The following is a 19409-nucleotide window of genomic DNA, read 5'->3' on the forward strand; positions in this document are numbered from 1 at the left end:
AAAGTACGGGAGTAGATGCTGGTAGTGGTTAGCTGGTCAGCTCTTATGATTGGTCAAGCTCTTATGATTGGTCAACCGCTTAGAGATGTCCCACCCCTCAGCCTCTCATGTATAATGTGTCCCGACGCCAGCCAATAGGATGTCTCTCTTTCCTCGCACTGCAGGGTTTAGTTTCCTATAAAGACTTGATATTTATTGAAGTGACACAGGGACTTCCTTTTGGTCCAACAGATTGAACGCAAACAAATATGATTTATTTTGACTAAGATATACTGTTAAACCTCTACGAAAAATATTCAGGGATTTTTTCAAATATATTTAAAAATATGAGTTAAAACAGTCGTCCATAAATATAAAATAATGATACTATAAAATATTAACTTTGATTTCGGTCAAAGAAAGTAACAGCAGTGCAGCTGAAGACACTGAGAGAAAGTGAAGACAGCCAACAGAACACCGGCAGTGTCGGGAAGAACAGGTCCTAATGGGATTCACCTCAACTACGGACAACCCTCCCAAGGAACTGGGCTTTCTTTGCTTGGAGTCAGAGGAAGGATAAAATAGTGGGACGTTTCTAAAAGTAGAAATTTAGATTAAAAGTTAAACAAGTCATATTTAGGAAAAACTGGACAGAGCCTTCCTTATCAGTCTCTTCCTGTCAGCCCCAGCAGAACACACCATAGAAGGTGGCTGATCCTGAAGGAGTACCCCCTGCCCCCCAAAGGACCTCAGTGTCTTCAGCACTTTGAAATGGTAATACATTTGTCGAAATAAAATACCTAATCTATATTCAGTCATTAGCAACGAATCTAATAAAGATTGGAATGGAGTGAAGGAGAAGTATAAAATCAAACCATTGGCAGTTTCGCTGTGCAGTGATGTGTCTCACAGCAGGGGGCGCTGCTGCTCTGCCCTGTGCAGTGATGTGTCTCACAGCAGGGGGCGCTGCTGCTCTTCCCTGTGCAGTGATGTGTCTCACAGCAGGGGGCGCTGCTGCCCTGCACTGTGCAGTGATGTGTCTCACAGCAGGGGGCGCTGCTGCCCTGCCCTGTGCAGTGATGTGTCTCACAGCAGGGGGCGCTGCTGCTCTGCACATCACAGGTTCTTAACAGACAACTTTCTCTGACGGGTTTAATAAAGAGTACCTGCAGACCACCTGACCACTCAGGTGTGGACCTCTGTCCTCCAGGATTGACTCTTTATAAAGCATACAGAATAAATAATCTCCCAAATGAGTTTGAAGCAACTTTATAAAAAACTGTATCCTAATTAACTCCACAAGTCTGACTGCGTTCTGAAAATGATGGTCAATAGTAAACCTGATTCTGAATAAAAAAAGGAACAACGGTTGAGCGATTTTACAGATTGATCCCAGATGTTATGAATTTGAATAAACACCAACATCTTAATGAAAGGATCATCATTATGTTCTCATGGAAAAACATGATAGCAGGTTAATTTCCACAAACATAAATGAGCCTTTATACCAACAGGAAGTCAAGACTTTAATATGTTTATTAAATATGAAATAACAAACAATCTGAACTTTTGCACTCGACAGGAAAGCGAACAGTAACTCAGACTGAGGCTGTTTCATCTTCAGATGAGAGGATTCCTCTCGGTGTTGAAATGAGCTTTCCTTTAGTGTGCATTTGTAAATCCATTCTGTGAGTAGAGACGTGTTCTCTGTAAAGTGAGGATCCATGATTTACGTTGATATTTCTTACAGTTTCTCACTTTGATAATCTTGCATCTCTGATTGGTTGTTCTGCGGATCTTTATGATCAACCTGTCTCTTTTGGTGATTTATTTGATATTTTCAGATATTGTGTGACTTGCCTTAAGGTTTTGCGATCTTTGTAGACATGTTTCGACTCTTTAACTTCTATTTTGTCCCATTTCATTGTTTTTCTCACTTAATAGTTATTTTACGTCGTTTTTTGCCTCTTTTTTTGGCAGCTTAGCATCTGATTTCAGACCTTCCTCGTCCTTTTTCTTATATTTTGTCATTTGGCTGAAGTAACATCAGTAGTAGTAGACTTCTATACAGTCGGTCTTCTTTCCGCCCCCTGCTGGTTGTTGGAGGGATGTAGGTTAAAGGTCAGCATTAGCTAACTCTCAAAGTCAACGTATGACCTGCAGGTGAGGGTCACCTGAGCCTCGAGCTAGCACAACTGCTAAAGAGCTAATCTGCTAGCACACTTGCTGCCGGCTGGACACGATGTGAAGAAGCTTTTTGCCACGATAAAAGAAATCTGAATGTTAATCTAAAAACTCACAAAAGGAGTAATTAAACAATGATATTAACACAACTAAATAATAAATACATAATCTAACAATGAAAAGCAAAGAAAGGTAATTCATATTAATGATCAAATATATTCTGCATAATTTGTGAAACCTCAAACAAAAAACTGCCGGGAGAGAACAGAGTATTTCTAACAACGAATAAATAAATACATTTACAGAATTAAATTGAACTAATTATTATTCAAACATAAAAAAATCACTCTCATTTTTAATGAAAACTGATCCTTTAAATAAATAACCTTAATGTCAGATTTGATTAATTATATGAATTATTAGCTCTTCCAGGATTAGTGTCGAGCCTCGTAGCCAATCAGGAGGCTCCCCTAAATCCAGCGGCCTACGTCACCTTCTGATGAGCCAATCAGCGTAACCACCCTCCCTCCCACCCCCCGTGGTGTCCTGAGTAAAGTTTGCTGTGCATCTCATAGACAGCACGATCATGTTTTATTATCTCACACACTCCTCACACACTCTCTCTCTCTCCCTCACACACACCTCCTCACACACCCCTCACACTCTCTCCTCACACACTCTCTGGATGTCCCGGCCTGAGATGGACTGTGCTGCCGGTCTTGGAGCTCCAGTTTCCCGGTGGTCCTGGTTGTGATGTTAGCGATGGACCGACAGAGCTTCCTCCTCAGCACCCCCCCCCTGGCCGCTCTACACAGCATGGCTGAGATGAAGACCCCCCCCCTGTACCCGGCCTTCTCCTCCCCGGGATCCGGGTCCTCCTCCACTTCCCCGAACCCGGGCGGAGTGGCGGGCTCCTCCCCGGGCCTGAAGAGCTGCTCCTCGGCTCTCTTCTCCTCCGCGACCCCCCACGGGATTAACGACATCCTGAGCCGGCCCTCTGCGCTGCTGCTGCCCGGCGGGTCCTCTTCCCCGGGGCTCTTGTCCTCTGCGCTGCCCCGGTGTCCACCCCCCGGGCTCTATTTCAGCCCCCGGTACCCGAAGCCCCTGACGGAACTGCCGGGCCGGACCCCCATCTTCTGGCCGGGGGTCCTGCAGAGCCCCCCGCACTGGAGGGACGCGCGGTTCTCCTGCTCCCCCCGTGAGACTGATTTATATTATATCTTATATTATATTATATTATATATACTAAATATAAGATATAATATAATATAATATAACATCTTATATTATATATCTTATATTTAGTATATATAATATAAGATGTTATATTATATATACTAAATATAACATCTTATATTATATATACTAAATATTATATATAGTATATATAATATTTAGTATATATAATATAAGATGTTATATTATATATACTAAATATATAGTATATATAATATTTAGTATATATAATATAAGATGTTATATTATATATCTTATATATTATATATAAGATATATAATATATATTATATATAAGATATATAATATATATTATATATCTTATATATAATATATATTATATATCTTATAATATATATTATATATAAGATATATAATATATATCTTATATATAAGATATATATTATATATAAGATATATAATATATATCTTATATATAATATATATTATATATCTTATATATATATTATATATCTTATATAATATATAATATATATTATATAAGATATATAATATATATTATATATCTTATATAATATATATTATATATCTTATATTGAATATCTGAGGAGACAACCCGGATATTCGTTAAATTAATTCAGTGATTAAAAAAGCATCCTGGTTCATTTAAATAATATTACTTAGTTTCCTTAAGAGTTAATATATTCACATTTTAAATATGAAAGCATCTTTAAATGTATGAGACTAATAAAATGCTCTTTGTGCAAACAGGTGATTCTTAAAATATATTTACATTTAAAACAAATCAGACGAATCAGAGCTGAAGGTGGTCCTTCACATTCAGAGCCTCTCTATTCTTCCTGTTCAAACCCTCTGTTTGCACACAGAGAAACACAATGAAAAGCGGAGTGTAAATATGTAAATTATAAAAGCCTTTCAGATAATAAAGTCTCTGCAGGCCGGAGAGCAGTCTGCTTATTTTGATCAATAAAGAGGAAATACTGAAATAATTTAAAGCCAAATTCAATTAATTTATCACCGCGATTCATCAACTTCGTGGGGAAAACGAGCTGTGTTTATTCCTCTCCACTTTTACTTATGTCTAAATGTTCCTGCATCACGTTTACTAATGTCTAAATGTTCCTGCATCACTTTTACTAATGTCTAAATGTTCCTGCATCACTTTTACTAATGTCTAAATGTTCCTGCATCACTTTTACTAATGTCTAAATGTTCCTGCATCACTTTTACTAATGTCTAAATGTTCCTGCATCACTTTTACTAATGTCTAAATGTTCCTGCATCACTTTTACTAATGTCTAAATGTTCCTGCATCACTTTAATTCATTCACAGTTTCTCTCAGATTGTGAATGTGCGGTTTTTATTCGTCATGCTCTTTTGTCTCAAAGGACTTTTTTGGACCATTTTTTATGCACTTAATTCCTCAAAGTCGTATCTACCTCGCGCACCGTTATTCCTTCTGCTCCTATTGGTGCATAAATGATGTTTTAGCACATTGTGGTTCCCCGAGATCCTGAATGTCTGCAGAAACCGCCTCTCTGTTTTACGGTGTTCTGCCTCCAGTGTGTTTGTGTGTGTTTGTGTGTGTGTGTGTGTGTGTGTGTGTGTGTGTGTGTGTGTGTGTGTGTGTGTGTGTGTGTGTGTGTTGGTGTTTATTAACAAGAGTGTGTGTTCCTGCTGCAGACCACGGCTCGGTGCTGCTGGATAAGGACGGGAAGCGGAAGCACACCCGGCCCACTTTCTCCGGGCAGCAGATTTTCGCTCTGGAGAAAACCTTCGAGCAAACCAAATACCTGGCGGGACCGGAGCGCGCGAGGCTGGCCTATTCTCTGGGAATGACCGAGAGCCAGGTCAAGGTACGAACACACACACACACACACACACACACACACACACACACACACACACACACACACACACACACACACACACACACACACACACACACACACACACACACACACACACACACGCTCCTAAATGATGTTTATTCTCATGCATTTTCAACATGCTCTCTGCACGGTGAAAAAAAGGCAGAACCAAGCTACATCTCACCTCAGGCATTCAACAATCCAACAGATATACTTAGGTTTAAACACTCCGCACAACACACACTTCTCAACATGCATTCAGTGTGTTGAAGAGCAGGAGAAAACCTGCAGATCAAAATAATGATTCTGAAAAACACACTGAATTTAATGCGTTCAAAATAACATGAATGAATCCATTCTGACTCAAAAACACATTTCCTAAAATGCATTTCAGAAATCCACTTTTACAAAAATCTAAATCCTGAAAAAGATAAAAGCGATTTTAGGTTTAAAGTGTCTTAAACGCGCCTTCCTCCAGACTGAAGAAACTGAATTCATTGGTCAGGTATTCTCTAAACACACCCTGCTCCTTTACTCAGTATTTCAACATTTCCTCTGATTGTATGTAAACTATACCCCCCAACCCTAACCCCCCCCCCCCCCCCCATCACCTCACTTTAACTCATGTTATTTTGAAGCTTAACTTCTTTAAATACATTTCATTTAATGCAGTAAGACGTTATGAATCTTACAGAGTTTCTGTAAATCAGGAGCAGCTGGTTCTGCAGGGTTAGGGACATATTCCTCTGATCCAGATCCAGGACATTAACCAGGAGGACAGGGACCGGACCGGACCGGACCGGACCGGACCTCTGGAGCCGTGTGTGAGCGCATGGGGCTGTCTGCCGCGCGGGAAGTAAAAAGTAGACTCCTTCCTCCTGCAGCATGAGTTTAGTGCCAGGGTTTGGACCTGCAGAACCCCGGGACAGAGAGCTCTGCCTGTCTCAGTCTTTTTGTTGATCCGGTAGATTCTTCAGTTTGTGGTTCTGCTGCACCGGATCTGATCGTTTTTTATTAAGCCATGCAGAGTCCAGGTCTCAGGAGCCCCCTTCCGTCCCGTGTCTCTGCAACTTCAAATATCACAGCTTTTATTTCCCTCATCCTGCAGACTGACTCTGAGGTCTGTGAGATCAGAACTCTGCGGGGTTTATTCTATAGTTTTCTGAAGCACCGAATATATTTTTGACTGACTTCAGTTTATAGAGTTTTATTTTGATCCTTCAGAGTCTCAGATAAATCCTGTTCACACAGACTCCTACACCGAGTGAGTTTTCAATGGTAACTCATGCAGAAAGTGAGTTCTGTGTGTTTGAATTCTGTATCCTGAGGCTCAGTTAGTGGACCTGGAGACAGAGCCGGAGGACAGGAGCGGACTCTGTGTGTTTCTGTCTGAGTGAACCCGGGAGGTAGTTCTATGAGGAGGCAGAGGCAGAGGACTGCTGCACAGCTGGCTTTCTGGAGCCCCAAATACAGGTTTTAATTTCAGCGTTAAAGGACCGGACTCTGTTCTGGGCCTGTGGGTCTGAAGGAGAGAGCGGACCTCTGCTCCACAGTGTTGATTTGTTACGGCTCGAAATAAATAAAACATCATGTAAAAATTAAAAGTAAAAAGTGTGACTCATGTCTTCAGGTGATTGATCAGCTGGTCTGTGTGTGTGGAAATACATCCTGATATTTTCAGTTTACATATCCAGGAGCTGATCCTGCTCACCAGGAGCTCTGCGCCAGGTTTCCTGCAGGTTCAGATTCTGAAAGCCAAACCGGGCCCACTCTGCCTGAGAGCGTCTCTTTACTCCCTCACCCTGCAGACCGCTGCATCAGGTGTTTGTGTGTGTGTGTGTGTGTGTGTGTGTGTGTGTGTTAATGACCGAGTTTATTAATGTGTGGGTTATCTGTGCGTACAGGTGTGGTTCCAGAACCGGAGGACCAAGTGGAGGAAGAAGCACGCGGCGGAAATGGCGACCGCGAAGAAGAAGCAGGACTCTGAGACGGAGCGCCTGAAGGGGGGGTCTGATGAAGAGGAGGAGGACGAAGATTATAACAAACCTCTGGACCCCAACTCTGACGACGAGAAGCTGCATGTGTTGCTCAAGAAGCACAAGCCCGTGCACGCGCTGCACGCTTCGGACAATGACAGCTCCTAATCTGCACATAAAAAATTACATTTATTTTATTCTTAATTTCTTTTGTTTTTATTTGTTTTTATTTCTGTTTCTGGAGGTGAACACGAACTCTCCGAGTTGCACATTTTCAGATTATAAGGATTTTCTTTTTTGCAAGCCGATGGATCCGTTCGGTTCTTCTTCGGTAGACTTTCGGTTCCGGTTTTTCGACGGACCTCCGGCTCCGGTTCGACGGACCTCCGGATCCTGTTCGACGGACCTCAGGCTTCGATTTGGACTCTTGTAAATAAGAAAAGCCCCCGCTGTGACTCTCCGTGTTTTTGTACAGACCAGCTTTCATTTCCTTTTGTATTCACTGCAGAGACTCCAGTCGGTTCCTGAACGCACCACATGTACATACCCCCCCCACCATTATTTATATGTGTGTGAAGCCTGTGTATCACGGCGGGTTCAAATGTAATGCACTTTTATTTAATAAAATCTCAAATACTTCCTGTTGTCCCCCCCCCCCCATCAGTACGCCTTAATTAACTCACCTGGTTAATTGACTCACTCATTAATTAATGACGTCATTTAGTCATTAACCAATTCATTAATTTAACAGTCCATTTATCATCTGATTTAATTAAATACATTTTTTTTTCTGCTGCAAAGCTGTTTTCAAATATCGCATAATCATATGTATTATTATTATGGGATATTCTGCTGGGATCATTTTAGATCATTTTGTTTTTGGTTTTGAATTTTTTAATCTTAAATTCAAACTTTAAAACATTTCTGATACTTTTTACGGATCAGATATTAATAAGAAATGATTTTATTAACCGGTCTTTAAATAAAACAGAGGCGTTTAATAATTAAAAAACACTAAAGTGAGAATTAATAATAAAAAGTGTTGCCGGGCAGATTCAGAGCTCTGATTAAAAGCAGCCAGGCGTCTCAGCAGCTGCTCATCCAATCAATCCTCCATCTGAGCTGCAGATAAAATACATTCATTAATGAAGAAATGGAAACTTCTGGAAGGTTTTAAATGCAGCATTTGTGTTTCGACCACAAAAAGAACAATCTTAAAGTATGTATTTTTCAAGCCGGATAAAAACCAAACATGCAGATTTTTAAAAATTAAATCAGCATTTTTACAGAGAAATGAAAAAACACAATCTTTATTTTCATTTCTGTATTCGATTAATTCACGGTGAAGCTGCAATTCAAACATAAAACATGCATTCAAATGTTAAGGGTTTTCTCTCATTTGTTGGATTAATTGACTGAATTGATTTGACAGTGGGCTCCTAATAACACATGAATACTGCTGAGTAATATCTGTTCACATATATGTGTAAGAAGTAAAACAAGCTCAAGTTTCAGGTGGGGCCGTAGTATATAATACTTTTAGAATTAGCTGGGGGCCCCTGGGCTGTAGTTTGGACCCCCCTGCTCTAAAACATCAGTCCACCCTCAGATTTAATAATCAGTAATTAAATTAAAAAGCACTAAAAGGCTGACCTTCACACTGTGACTCGGCAGTTTGAGTCATGACGCGGTGGTTTTCTGCAGCTAGAAGGTGACTTTTTATCCGAAAAAATTAAAACAAGAGAAAAGAAGCTTGAGAAATAAACACAGAAACAATGGAGGCGTTAAATACTTCCAGTTTCCTGTCCCAGAGGAGGGAATACAACAGGAAATATAAAAGTGAAACAGATCATTTGTATGTTTATAGACTGGTTAATAGTTGAATCAAATATTAGAATATTGTTATAAAAAATGAATAAAGAAAGTATGACAGAACTGTAGATTTAATCTGTGCAGATTAAACATCACCCTCGCTCTCTGAGCCGGCGACATCACTTTCTGTGTTCCAGGTGTAAACAACATGCCCCCCCCCCCTCAGGGACCCTGCAGCATCTGTTCACTTCATGTCAGCATGCACCCCCCCCCCACTACCAGCCTCCAGAAAACATAAAGCCTGGGGTGCTAGTTCCACGTCGAGTCAGAGCTTTGGATCATTAATCAGAAAAACTCATTTCCTCTTCAGTGATGAAGTGAATCACGAGGCTGGAACAATGTGGGCAGCATCTTCAGAGAGAGAAATATCCGATGTGATACACAAATAAAAAGTTCATACATTTTGAAAATGTTGTAGAAAAAAATCTGAAAATGACTCCTTTGTTTACTTCCTGAACATAGTGACATCACTACTTCACCACATCGTAGGTGGGGCGGGACATTGCTAAGCGGTTGACCAATCACAACAGAGCCGGACAGCTGACCATCAGAGCAGACTGGCTCTGGTTTCAGACAGAGGGTTAAAGAGGTGCTGCAAAAATATGCAAATGAGGCTGACAAATGAAATCTGACACAAACAGTTTGAATGAAATAAACAAATACTGTGGATTTAAGATGTTTCCTTCAGTCTGACAGAAAGCAGGTTACAGAAATACTTTAACACCCATCATCAGACCTGCAGTGTGTCAGGGAGCTGCAGGTGGCTCTCCTGTAGCTCAGCACCTGCTGCTCAGACTGATGTCTCTATAGAGACCTCTGAAGGATCCATGTTCTCTAGCAGATTACATACAAGGACATGTGTCGGGGGGTCCTTATCTCCCTGCAACAGCCTGCAGGCCGGAGATAAGGAGGCTCCTCCATGATGATGAGGAGAAGGAGTATCACTGAGCGGAGCCTCCATTGACCTGCAGAATGACTACAGAGATTCAGAAAAGAGAAAGAAGTCAAACAAACATCTCCAGATATTAAACCTCTTTATGATTTCTGAAGTAACAAGCTAACGTTGGTGCTATAAAGGAACCACAGCACGGTCACATGACTTCACGCCTCCACCGCTAAGCTAAAGGAGGCTAATGTTGGGCTATAAAGGAACCACAGCACGGTCACATGACTTCACGCCTCCACCGCTAAGCTAAAGGAGGCTAATGTTGGGCTATAAAGGAACCACAGCACGGTCACATGACTTCACGCCTCCACCGCTAAGCTAAAGGAGGCTAATGTTGGGCTATAAAGGAACCACAGCACGGTCACATGACTTCACGCCTCCACCGCTAAGCTAAAGGAGGCTAATGTTGGGCTATAAAGGAACTACAGCACGGTCACATGACTTCACGCCTCCACCGCTAAGCTAAAGGAGGCTAATGTTGGGCTATAAAAGAACCACAGCACGGTCACATGACTTCACGTCACCACCGCTAAGCTAAAGGAGGCTAATGTTGGGCTATAAAGGAACTACAGCACGGTCACATGACTTCACGTCTCCACCGCTAAGCTAAAGGAGGCTAATGTTGGGCTATAAAGGAACTACAGCACGGTCACATGACTTCACGTCTCCACCGCTAAGCTAAAGGAGGCTAATGTTGGGCTATAAAGGAACTACAGCACGGTCACATGATGATGTATTTTATTCCAACTTCCCATTGAAATCCAACACCCAAGACTCATTTCACACACTGTGTTGAGCTCAATGTGTGTGTGTTTTTTTGTGTGTGTGTCTCAGGTAGAGCTCACCTGCTGCTTTTGGAGCGTGGAAATATAATCTGTATTCATTCAGAGATAATCTCCTTTAATCAGAATCAGAAGTACTTTATTTTTCCCAAACTGATGATGTGTCACCTCTACCTCTCACAAACACACACACACACACACACACACACACACACACACACACACACACACACACACACACACACACACACACACACACACACACACACACACATACACATACACATACACACATACACACACACACACACACACAGACACACACACACACACACATACACACACACACACACACACACACACACACACACACACACACACACACACACACACACACACACACACACACACACACACACACAATCCCGTTTTACGTCTCTCTTAACATCTGTGTGTTACTAATATTTCCATGTTCAGGTTCTTTATCTTCCTCCTGTGTTCCTCAGTAATCTGACAGCTTCAGTGTTTCACATTTTAAACGAAATAATAAATAAGCATGTCGTTGAATATTACAAATATCTGTAAAAAGTCAGTAAAGTTCTGATTGAATTTGCTTCTTTATTTATCAAGCTTTGTTTTCCTATTGAGTTATTCTAAAAGTGTCTACAATTCTTTTCCTTATTATTTATTTAAAAGTCTTACTTCTCTTTGATTTTGGCTGATTATTATTTTCAATTTTTAAAATGTTTCATTTCAGTTCTTTAAAGCAGCCCCCGGTGTCTGAGAAAAGAGAACTCTGTCCTGTGATTAATGACGATGCAGAGCTGGTCGTGGCCTCCCGCAGGATCCCCCTCCCCTCCCGCAGGACGCCCCCCCCTATTTTATTAGCACTAGCCGCTAAAATAACCTGTTAACACGAATCATAGTGCAGCAATAATAACCTCCTCAATCATATTTTAAAAGTCACGTCAAGCCGGCCGCAGTAATTCATCTCTATGCAAATACAGGGGGGGGGGGGTCAGCCCATTAGCGGGGGGGTTATTAAAACGCATCTCCAGCTGCTTATAAAACACTGAGAATTATAGCAACTATTAGGCTAACATACGGACAGCATGCACTCTGCAAATAAAGAGGCACATAAAGAGGCAGGTCGGGGGGGGGGGGGGCACTCAGAGGAGATAAGAATCACAGCCTGATTATACATGCATTTATAGGGGGGGGGGGGGGTCATAAATAAAGAGGACACTGAGAAGGTAATAAACTGCTTTAATGGAATTAAAACAATGGAGACGGATCGCTGAGGAGCTGCAGAACCTCTGCAGGAGAACCTTTGTAGGAGAACCTGTGCAGGAGAACCTGTGCAGGAGAACCTCTGCAGGAGAACCTTTGCAGGAGAACCTCTGCAGGAGAACCTCTGTAGGAGAACCTCTGCAGGAGAACCTTTGCAGGAGAACCTCTGCAGGAGAACCTCTGCAGGAGAACCTCTGCAGGAGAACCTCTGCAGGATAACCTTTGCAGGATAACCTCTGTAGGAGAACCTCTGTAGGAGAACCTCTGCAGGAGAACCTTTGCAGGAGAACCTCTGCAGGAGAACCTTTGCAGGATAACCTCTGTAGGAGAACCTCTGTAGGATAACCTCTGTAGGAGAACCTCTGTAGGAGAACCTCTGCAGGAGAACCTCTGCAGGAGAACCTCTGCAGGAGCGTCCCTTCTGGAACATGTGATTCACATCTTTACTGAAACACGACGAGTGACAGTATGAACTTGATCTAACTCTCAGATTCCTGACGGAGAGGAGAACCTCTGCAGGAGAACCTCTGCAGGAGAACCTCTGTAGGAGAACCTCTGTAGGAGAACCAGCAGGAGATTTTCATTGAAGAATCAAAGAGTTTCAGACTTGACAAAATCTTCAAATATTCCGGACATTTTGATGATTGCAACAAACCCAGAGCCTCAGCCTCACCAAGACAGAGATATATCAGGCTGAGAGGAGAGCGCCGTGTCTTCTGTGTCTTCTGTGTCTTCTGTGTCTTCTGTGTCTTCTGTGTCTTTCTGTGTCTTCTGTGTCTTCTGTGTCTTCTGTGTCTTTCTGTGTCTTCTGTGTCTTCTGTGTCTTCTGTGTCTTCTGTGTACATTTTGTGTCTTTCTGTGTCTTCTGTGTCTTCTGTGTCTTCTGTGTCTTCTGTGTCTTTCTGTGTCTTCTGTGTCTTCTGTGTCTTCTGTGTCTTCTGTGTCTTCTGTGTCTTTCTGTGTCTTCTGTGTCTTTCTGTGTCTTCTGTGTCTTCTGTGTCTTCTGTGTCTTCTGTGTCTTCTGTGTCTTCTGTGTCTTCTGTGTCTTCTGTGTCTTCTGTGTCTTCTGTGTACATTTTGTGTAGTTTTATAATAAAGTCGATGTGTTCTTTGTCTCTGAGAGAGGCATGTTGTAGTGGTAGCCCCTGTGTGCTGAGTGCAGTAGTACATCATGTACTGCCGTACGTTCCCTGTATCTTGTATATCGTGTATTGCAGTATATCCTGCAGTAGTATTGCAGTATATCCTGCAGTAGTATTGCAGTATATCCTGCAGTAGTATTGCAGTATATCCTGCAGTAGTATTGCAGTATATCCTGCAGTAGTATTGCAGTATATCCTGCAGTAGTATTGCAGTATATCCTGCAGTAGTATTGCAGTATATCCTGCAGTAGTATTGCAGTATATCCCGCAGTAGTATTGCAGTATATCCTGCAGTAGTATTGCAGTTTATCCTGCAGTAGTATTGCAGTTTATCCTGCAGTAGTATTGCAGTATATCCCGCAGTAGTATTGCAGTATATCCTGCAGTAGTATTGCAGTATATCCTGCAGTAGTATTGCAGTTTATCCTGCAGTAGTATTGCAGTTTATCCCGCAGTAGTATTGCAGTTTATCCTGCAGTAGTATTGCAGTATATCCCGCAGTAGTATTGCAGTATATCCCGCAGTAGTATTGCAGTATATCCTGCAGTAGTATTGCAGTATATCCTGCAGTAGTATTGCAGTATATCCTGCAGTAGTATTGCAGTTTATCCTGCAGTAGTATTGCAGTATATCCCGCAGTAGTATTGCAGTATATCCCGCAGTAGTATTGCAGTATATCCCGCAGTAGTATTGCAGTATATCCTGCAGTACTATTGCAGTATATCCTGCAGTAGTATTGCAGTATATCCTGCAGTAGTATTGCAGTATATCCTGCAGTAGTATTGCAGTATATCCCGCAGTAGTATTGCAGTATATCCCGCAGTAGTATTGCAGTATATCCTGCAGTAGTATTGCAGTATATCCTGCAGTAGTATTGCAGTATATCCTGCAGTAGTATTGCAGTATATCCTGCAGTAGTATTGCAGTATATCCCGCAGTAGTATTGCAGTATATCCTGCAGTAGTATTGCAGTATATCCTGCAGTAGTACCCGGTGTCCCTCAGTGTCTCCCAGTTGCTGCAGACCCCTCTCTGTTATGGACTCATTAATCCCCCGCGGATCATTAGCCTCTCAGATCTGTTTCTGATGCTGATGATGCACAAGGTCTCTGAATGCATCCCATAATGCACAGGACCCCCACCCCCCCGTCCCCCCGTCACTCCATTACAGATCTGAGACACATGATGAAGCAACATTAAATAAGAGCAGATGAGACATCACTCAGGAAACACCATGAACAGGAAGTCCTGGAGGACGTTGAAGAGGCGTTCTGGAAAAGAGAAGCAGGTATTATATTTACCAAGAGGGAATATTTAGGATGAAATATTATTTGTCTTTCCATATATTTTTAAACACATCTTCTTTAGCTGAATCATTATTTTATTCTTTATAAATGAAAATGTATTTGCTGTGATTTTAATATCCTTATTCTATAATTCAGACTCTACTTATTTTCTCTCCTTCTGTTGTTCAAATAAACATTCATCTTGTATCTGTATTGTTTTATTGTACTTTCTAGACTTTCCAACTTCTTGCAGATCTCTTCAAACATTTGTATTTTATTTTATTCTATGTTTAGGTTTATGGAAAGTTTTTATACAGGAAACAAAGCTCAGCTGAAGTTGTCCAATACGTCTCACGGTGTCTAAAGTGAGAGGAATGTGAAACCGTATAAAGGATTTAGTCGACGTGTGAATTCAGACTCAGATTTCACCACGGTTAATCACATTATAACCCCCCCCCACCCCCCCCCCCCCAGCAGTAATGCATTATTTACAGATTTTATGGAAAAAAACTGATTTGATCTGAAATGTTGCCGCGACCCAGGACTGAGAGAGAGGAGGAACACATTAAATACACATGTCAATAACAATCAGGGATGACTGGAGATACATTTCATTTGAAAAGCTTTAGGTTTATTCTAGTTATTTCACGTTTATATTTGAACTTTTGAAAGTCTTTCAGGGTGTATTCTAAAATATATTTTAATATATCTAAAAGCCGTGACAGGAACCACACCCTCTCAGGTATTTCTTCCACCTGATGTAAAGTGTTTGAAACATTGAATAGAAAGTTAGGAATCTTAAGTGAGGTAAATTTAAAGTCATGTGGTTTTAAATAATTCACATATTTTACAAGTTACTCTGGGGATTGAATGAATATTTGCAGGAATTGGATATTAGAATCCTACTTTAGTTGACATTAAACCAAAGAAAGTCTCAGAAATGGGAGATTGGAGTCTGTTTCTGATTTGTTTGGTGTGAATGTGAAAGATCTAGCATTACTCCTGCTCTCACTTGTAGTTCATCGCAGTATTTGATCTAAAACTTAACTTTAAACCTGAAAATGATACTATTTTAGACGTTTACATAATCCACCATTTCAGATTTTCCATAGAAGTTAAGTTGAGGAATTACTAAATATTGCTTAGTTTGGATATTAGAATCATACTGATGACATGCTACTATTCAAAGCTTTTAGCTGGAGGATATGCGCAGAAGCACAGCACAAGAGCTGGTTCTGAATTATAGGTTGGATGTTTTGGTTCTGAACAGTAAAATATATCTCCTTCCTCTGAGGGCTATATCTCAGCGCAGTGTGACACATGCGTTAAGGATTTGGTTAAAGCGTCTCTTTTAGAAAATCAATGAGATGTTTTTGCTGTAAAAACACCATGAATATGATCATTATGGTACAAACGTATCGTAAGTCTTATTTAATTATATATATAGGTCAAGCAATTACTTCCCTGGTTTGATTTCCCAGTATGATAACTACGGCTGTCTTTCCCAGGCTTTAGTAACACCTTCAATACAAAAGAGAGCTTCAGGCAGATGATCATGCAGATGTTACCTGATATAATTAACATGCCTTATGTCCCTGTGTTACCTGCTCCTCTGTATAAATGACGTGTTGTTTTGTGAGGGGGGGTCAGATCCTGTACCACATTGGTTGTGCAGGTTATCTGGCCTCCAGCTGGACCTGCTTCTGTTGAATGCTCTTTATTAAATAACATTACTTTGATTTGAAGCCTGAAGATTTGTTCTTTTCTTACCAGAAGGTGATTAAGTGTGGAGTTTCCACAACAATCATAATGAGACTCGTATCTTCAGTAGGAACCAATGGAAGGTATTGTTGATTTGACTCTGTATGTCACATTCAGGACAATAAGAGACATATTTAAACCTTATATTCTTTACCTTCTTTCCCAGTTTGGTTGCAGAATGACTGGGGAAGTTCGGCTCGGGAAGTTCAATTAAAATCATCATTTTGTTGACTTTGTTCTAAAAAAGCTTCCTGACGGTTTGCTGAAGCCCTGAGATGTGCACCTGAGCCCGGTTCCTCTGGGGGGGTCCAGAGCTGCGACAGATCTCTAATGATTGAAGGCTCTTTGTGTCACTGGAGCCTCACGATGTGACCTTGTCTATCCGGCCGACCCGCCTCCTCTGTTTGGTTTATTGAGTGACCGCAGACATACCGCTGCACCTCCGTCCGCTGAAATGGGTTTTCATTTTTTATTGGCAGGCGGCTGACGGCTTGTTTAGTCGGGGCTCTTTACACTTTAACAGCTCGCCGCATCAGGAGCCGTTTTACTGGCCGCCGTAAAGACGAATGAAATCAAGAGGAAAGCTCAGCAGAAACCCAGAGGAAGGTGTTGAGCTTCTTCCTCCTCCTTAACGTGACCACCGGACAGAGCTAACAGAGGCGTGGGAGCGGGTCACTGTACCTGACGGGGGGTAACAGTTATTACAGATGTTCAGAGGACTCTCAGATCAGAAAACCAGTATTTCAGACTTCCTTTGGAGGTTTGTTCGTGCATACTCATGGACGGTTGTGTTGGTATGTTACATGATTTGGTTCTTCCTGTAAGCAATCCAAAACTATCAGCCAATCAGCAAATTCCCAAAACAAGACCCTGTGACTGAAACTAGATGCATCAGGTCTACAGAGTATTAATATGACCAAACTACAGCAGAGAGGGAACGGCCCTACAGATCCCAGAGGAAAGTGAAGGCCTCTGGTGTCTCTTTGAACAGGCCTTCCTTGTGGGTCAGAACCAGTAGCAGGGATAAAGACCTCCCCCCCCCTGCGGTATCCCCCATGTGTCAGACACCCTGACAATAAATTAGTGTATGAAAGTGGTGGTGGGGGGGGGCCTCTGAACCTCAGCCCCTCCCGGTATGGATTATGGAGATGCCTGGCTGTATTATGAGTCTTCAGTATCGATCCAGATATAGAAATACTGAGGCCTATTCCACTGTGGAGATTGAATTAGAGCTGGGGGGGGGGGGGGGCGACCTCTGAGCTCTGACCCGGTCTGTCTGGTCATCGGGGGGGCACTTAGCTCTGGTTCTGGTCAGATCGATGATTCGCTGACTGCGTGAGGAGGTCAGAAAACAGGCTCAGAAAAGCTCAAAAGAAAAGGTCCCTGTCTTCAAAGTAACGACTAAGAGACACTGCTGCAAAGAAATGGACGACTATCAGCACGACTCAAGGAATGACCAGAAAACCCGAGCTGTGTAGGAAGCGATGCGGTACTAAACTGAACCCCACAAGCGTCCTGCAGGACCTCCAGACCTCAGGCTGGAGTTATGGAAATGAAGATGCTGTCTCAGGGAAATGATGCATCTTTAATATTAACTCAATGATGTTTCCCTTTCTCTCAGACGCTAGCATTCAATCACTTCTTCTTCTTCCTCGTCTGGAAATCCAATATCCGACCCTTTTTATTCTGAACTGTTCTCTGTTTTCAGAAGCATTGACACACACACTGAGTTCTCAGCTCACACACAGGAAGCCTTTCTTCTTCTCCTCTCACGGACGTCTTGTGACTGTCCTTTCTGCGTATCATATCTAACACCTGAGGTATCCTGATAATCACAATTAACCCACCAAAGTGTGTGTGTGTGTGTGTGTGTGTGTGTGTGTGTGTGTGTGTGTGTGTGTGTGTGTGTGTGTGTGTGTGTGTGAACATGTCTCATAACTCTGTGTCCAATCACATCCTCAGGTATGTGCAGGACCCCCCCACCCCACCGTGGGAACCCTGTAGAGCCGCTCACTGAGGAATATCCTCCTCACTACTGAGACTGTGCAGAATAACTTCAGGCACCACTCAGGGGGGGGGGGGGGTAATCAGAAATGATTCGTTTGAAGGAGAGCAGGGAGATCCTCCGTCAGGATGTCAGATATCAGGGAGCAGTCAGCTGACTCTGAGTATTCTCCAGGTATAAATGTCTAACTTTAGTTGGTGTTTCAAAAAATGTATATTAACTTGTTGGAAATGAATGTACGTTTATGCGTTTCGGCCCCCCAGAAAACCCCCAGATCGGGGGGGGGGGGGGGGGGGGTCCTCAGGAGTCTGATGTGGTGAAGGAATCAGGATGCAGGAACCAGCTGCAGAATGTGAACCAACTTTGCGAACCAGACAACAACCCAACAACAAAAGCACTGTTTGGAAATGTAAACAAACCCCCCCTTCCCTGAAACTGCTACTGAGTGCTCCCCAGGGACTCCTTTCACTGTCGCACCGCTCCAGTGCCCCACACCGTCCGGCGCTGCGTGGCATTGGATGTAAAATACCAACATGAACCTGGTGTCTTTAGCAGGGACTCTGGTGTGTTCGTCCCTTCAGGAGGTTTTATAGAGTGCTTCCTGCAGACTCTGATCTGTGAAACCTCTTTATGTGCGGAGCGTTAGCAGCTGATGCTAAGCTAATGCTAGTGTGGGGTCCAAGCTCTCAGTTGATCAGCAGCAGCTCGGCGACCTGTGACCCCATCAGACGGGATAAAGAGCCTCAGTGATCTGATAGGTCGATAAGTGTTCCTGCAGAGCTGGGAGCGCTCAGTTCTGCGGGTCGATACCCGTCCTGCGGATCCTCTAAGGCCTCAGATGATCAGACGCTGGATCACGCTTACACTCATCGCTCATCGTTCCTCCGCCAGGTACACGCCATCTACAGGACACTCTCTGGGCCAAGTCCCCGAAAGACCAATTGCTACCGTGGTGTCCCTGAGCAAGGCATCCTCCCCTAAATTGCTCCCCGGGCGCCGTACATATTGCAGCCCACTGCTCCCAGCACTAGGATGGGTCAGATGCAGAACTCTCGATTTCCCCACGGGTTAATGAAAGTACATCTTTCTTAAAAGGAA

General features: G+C 42.5%; 1 protein-coding gene across 1 annotated transcript; it reads left to right on the forward strand.

Annotated features, from left to right (window-relative positions):
* The first annotated feature begins 968 nt into the window (after positions 1 to 968).
* Positions 969 to 7757, forward strand: nkx6.1 (NK6 homeobox 1). The gene is made up of 4 exons (XM_063890033.1): positions 969 to 1101; positions 2864 to 3361; positions 5065 to 5237; positions 7157 to 7757. Exons 1-4 carry the CDS (start codon positions 969 to 971, stop codon positions 7394 to 7396), a joined length of 1044 nt encoding a protein of 347 aa, XP_063746103.1. The 3' UTR covers positions 7397 to 7757.
* The last annotated feature ends 11652 nt before the right edge of the window (positions 7758 to 19409 follow it).

Source organism: Eleginops maclovinus, chromosome 8 (genome assembly GCF_036324505.1).
Source record: "Eleginops maclovinus isolate JMC-PN-2008 ecotype Puerto Natales chromosome 8, JC_Emac_rtc_rv5, whole genome shotgun sequence".
In the NCBI taxonomy this organism is placed as follows: domain Eukaryota; kingdom Metazoa; phylum Chordata; class Actinopteri; order Perciformes; family Eleginopidae; genus Eleginops; species Eleginops maclovinus.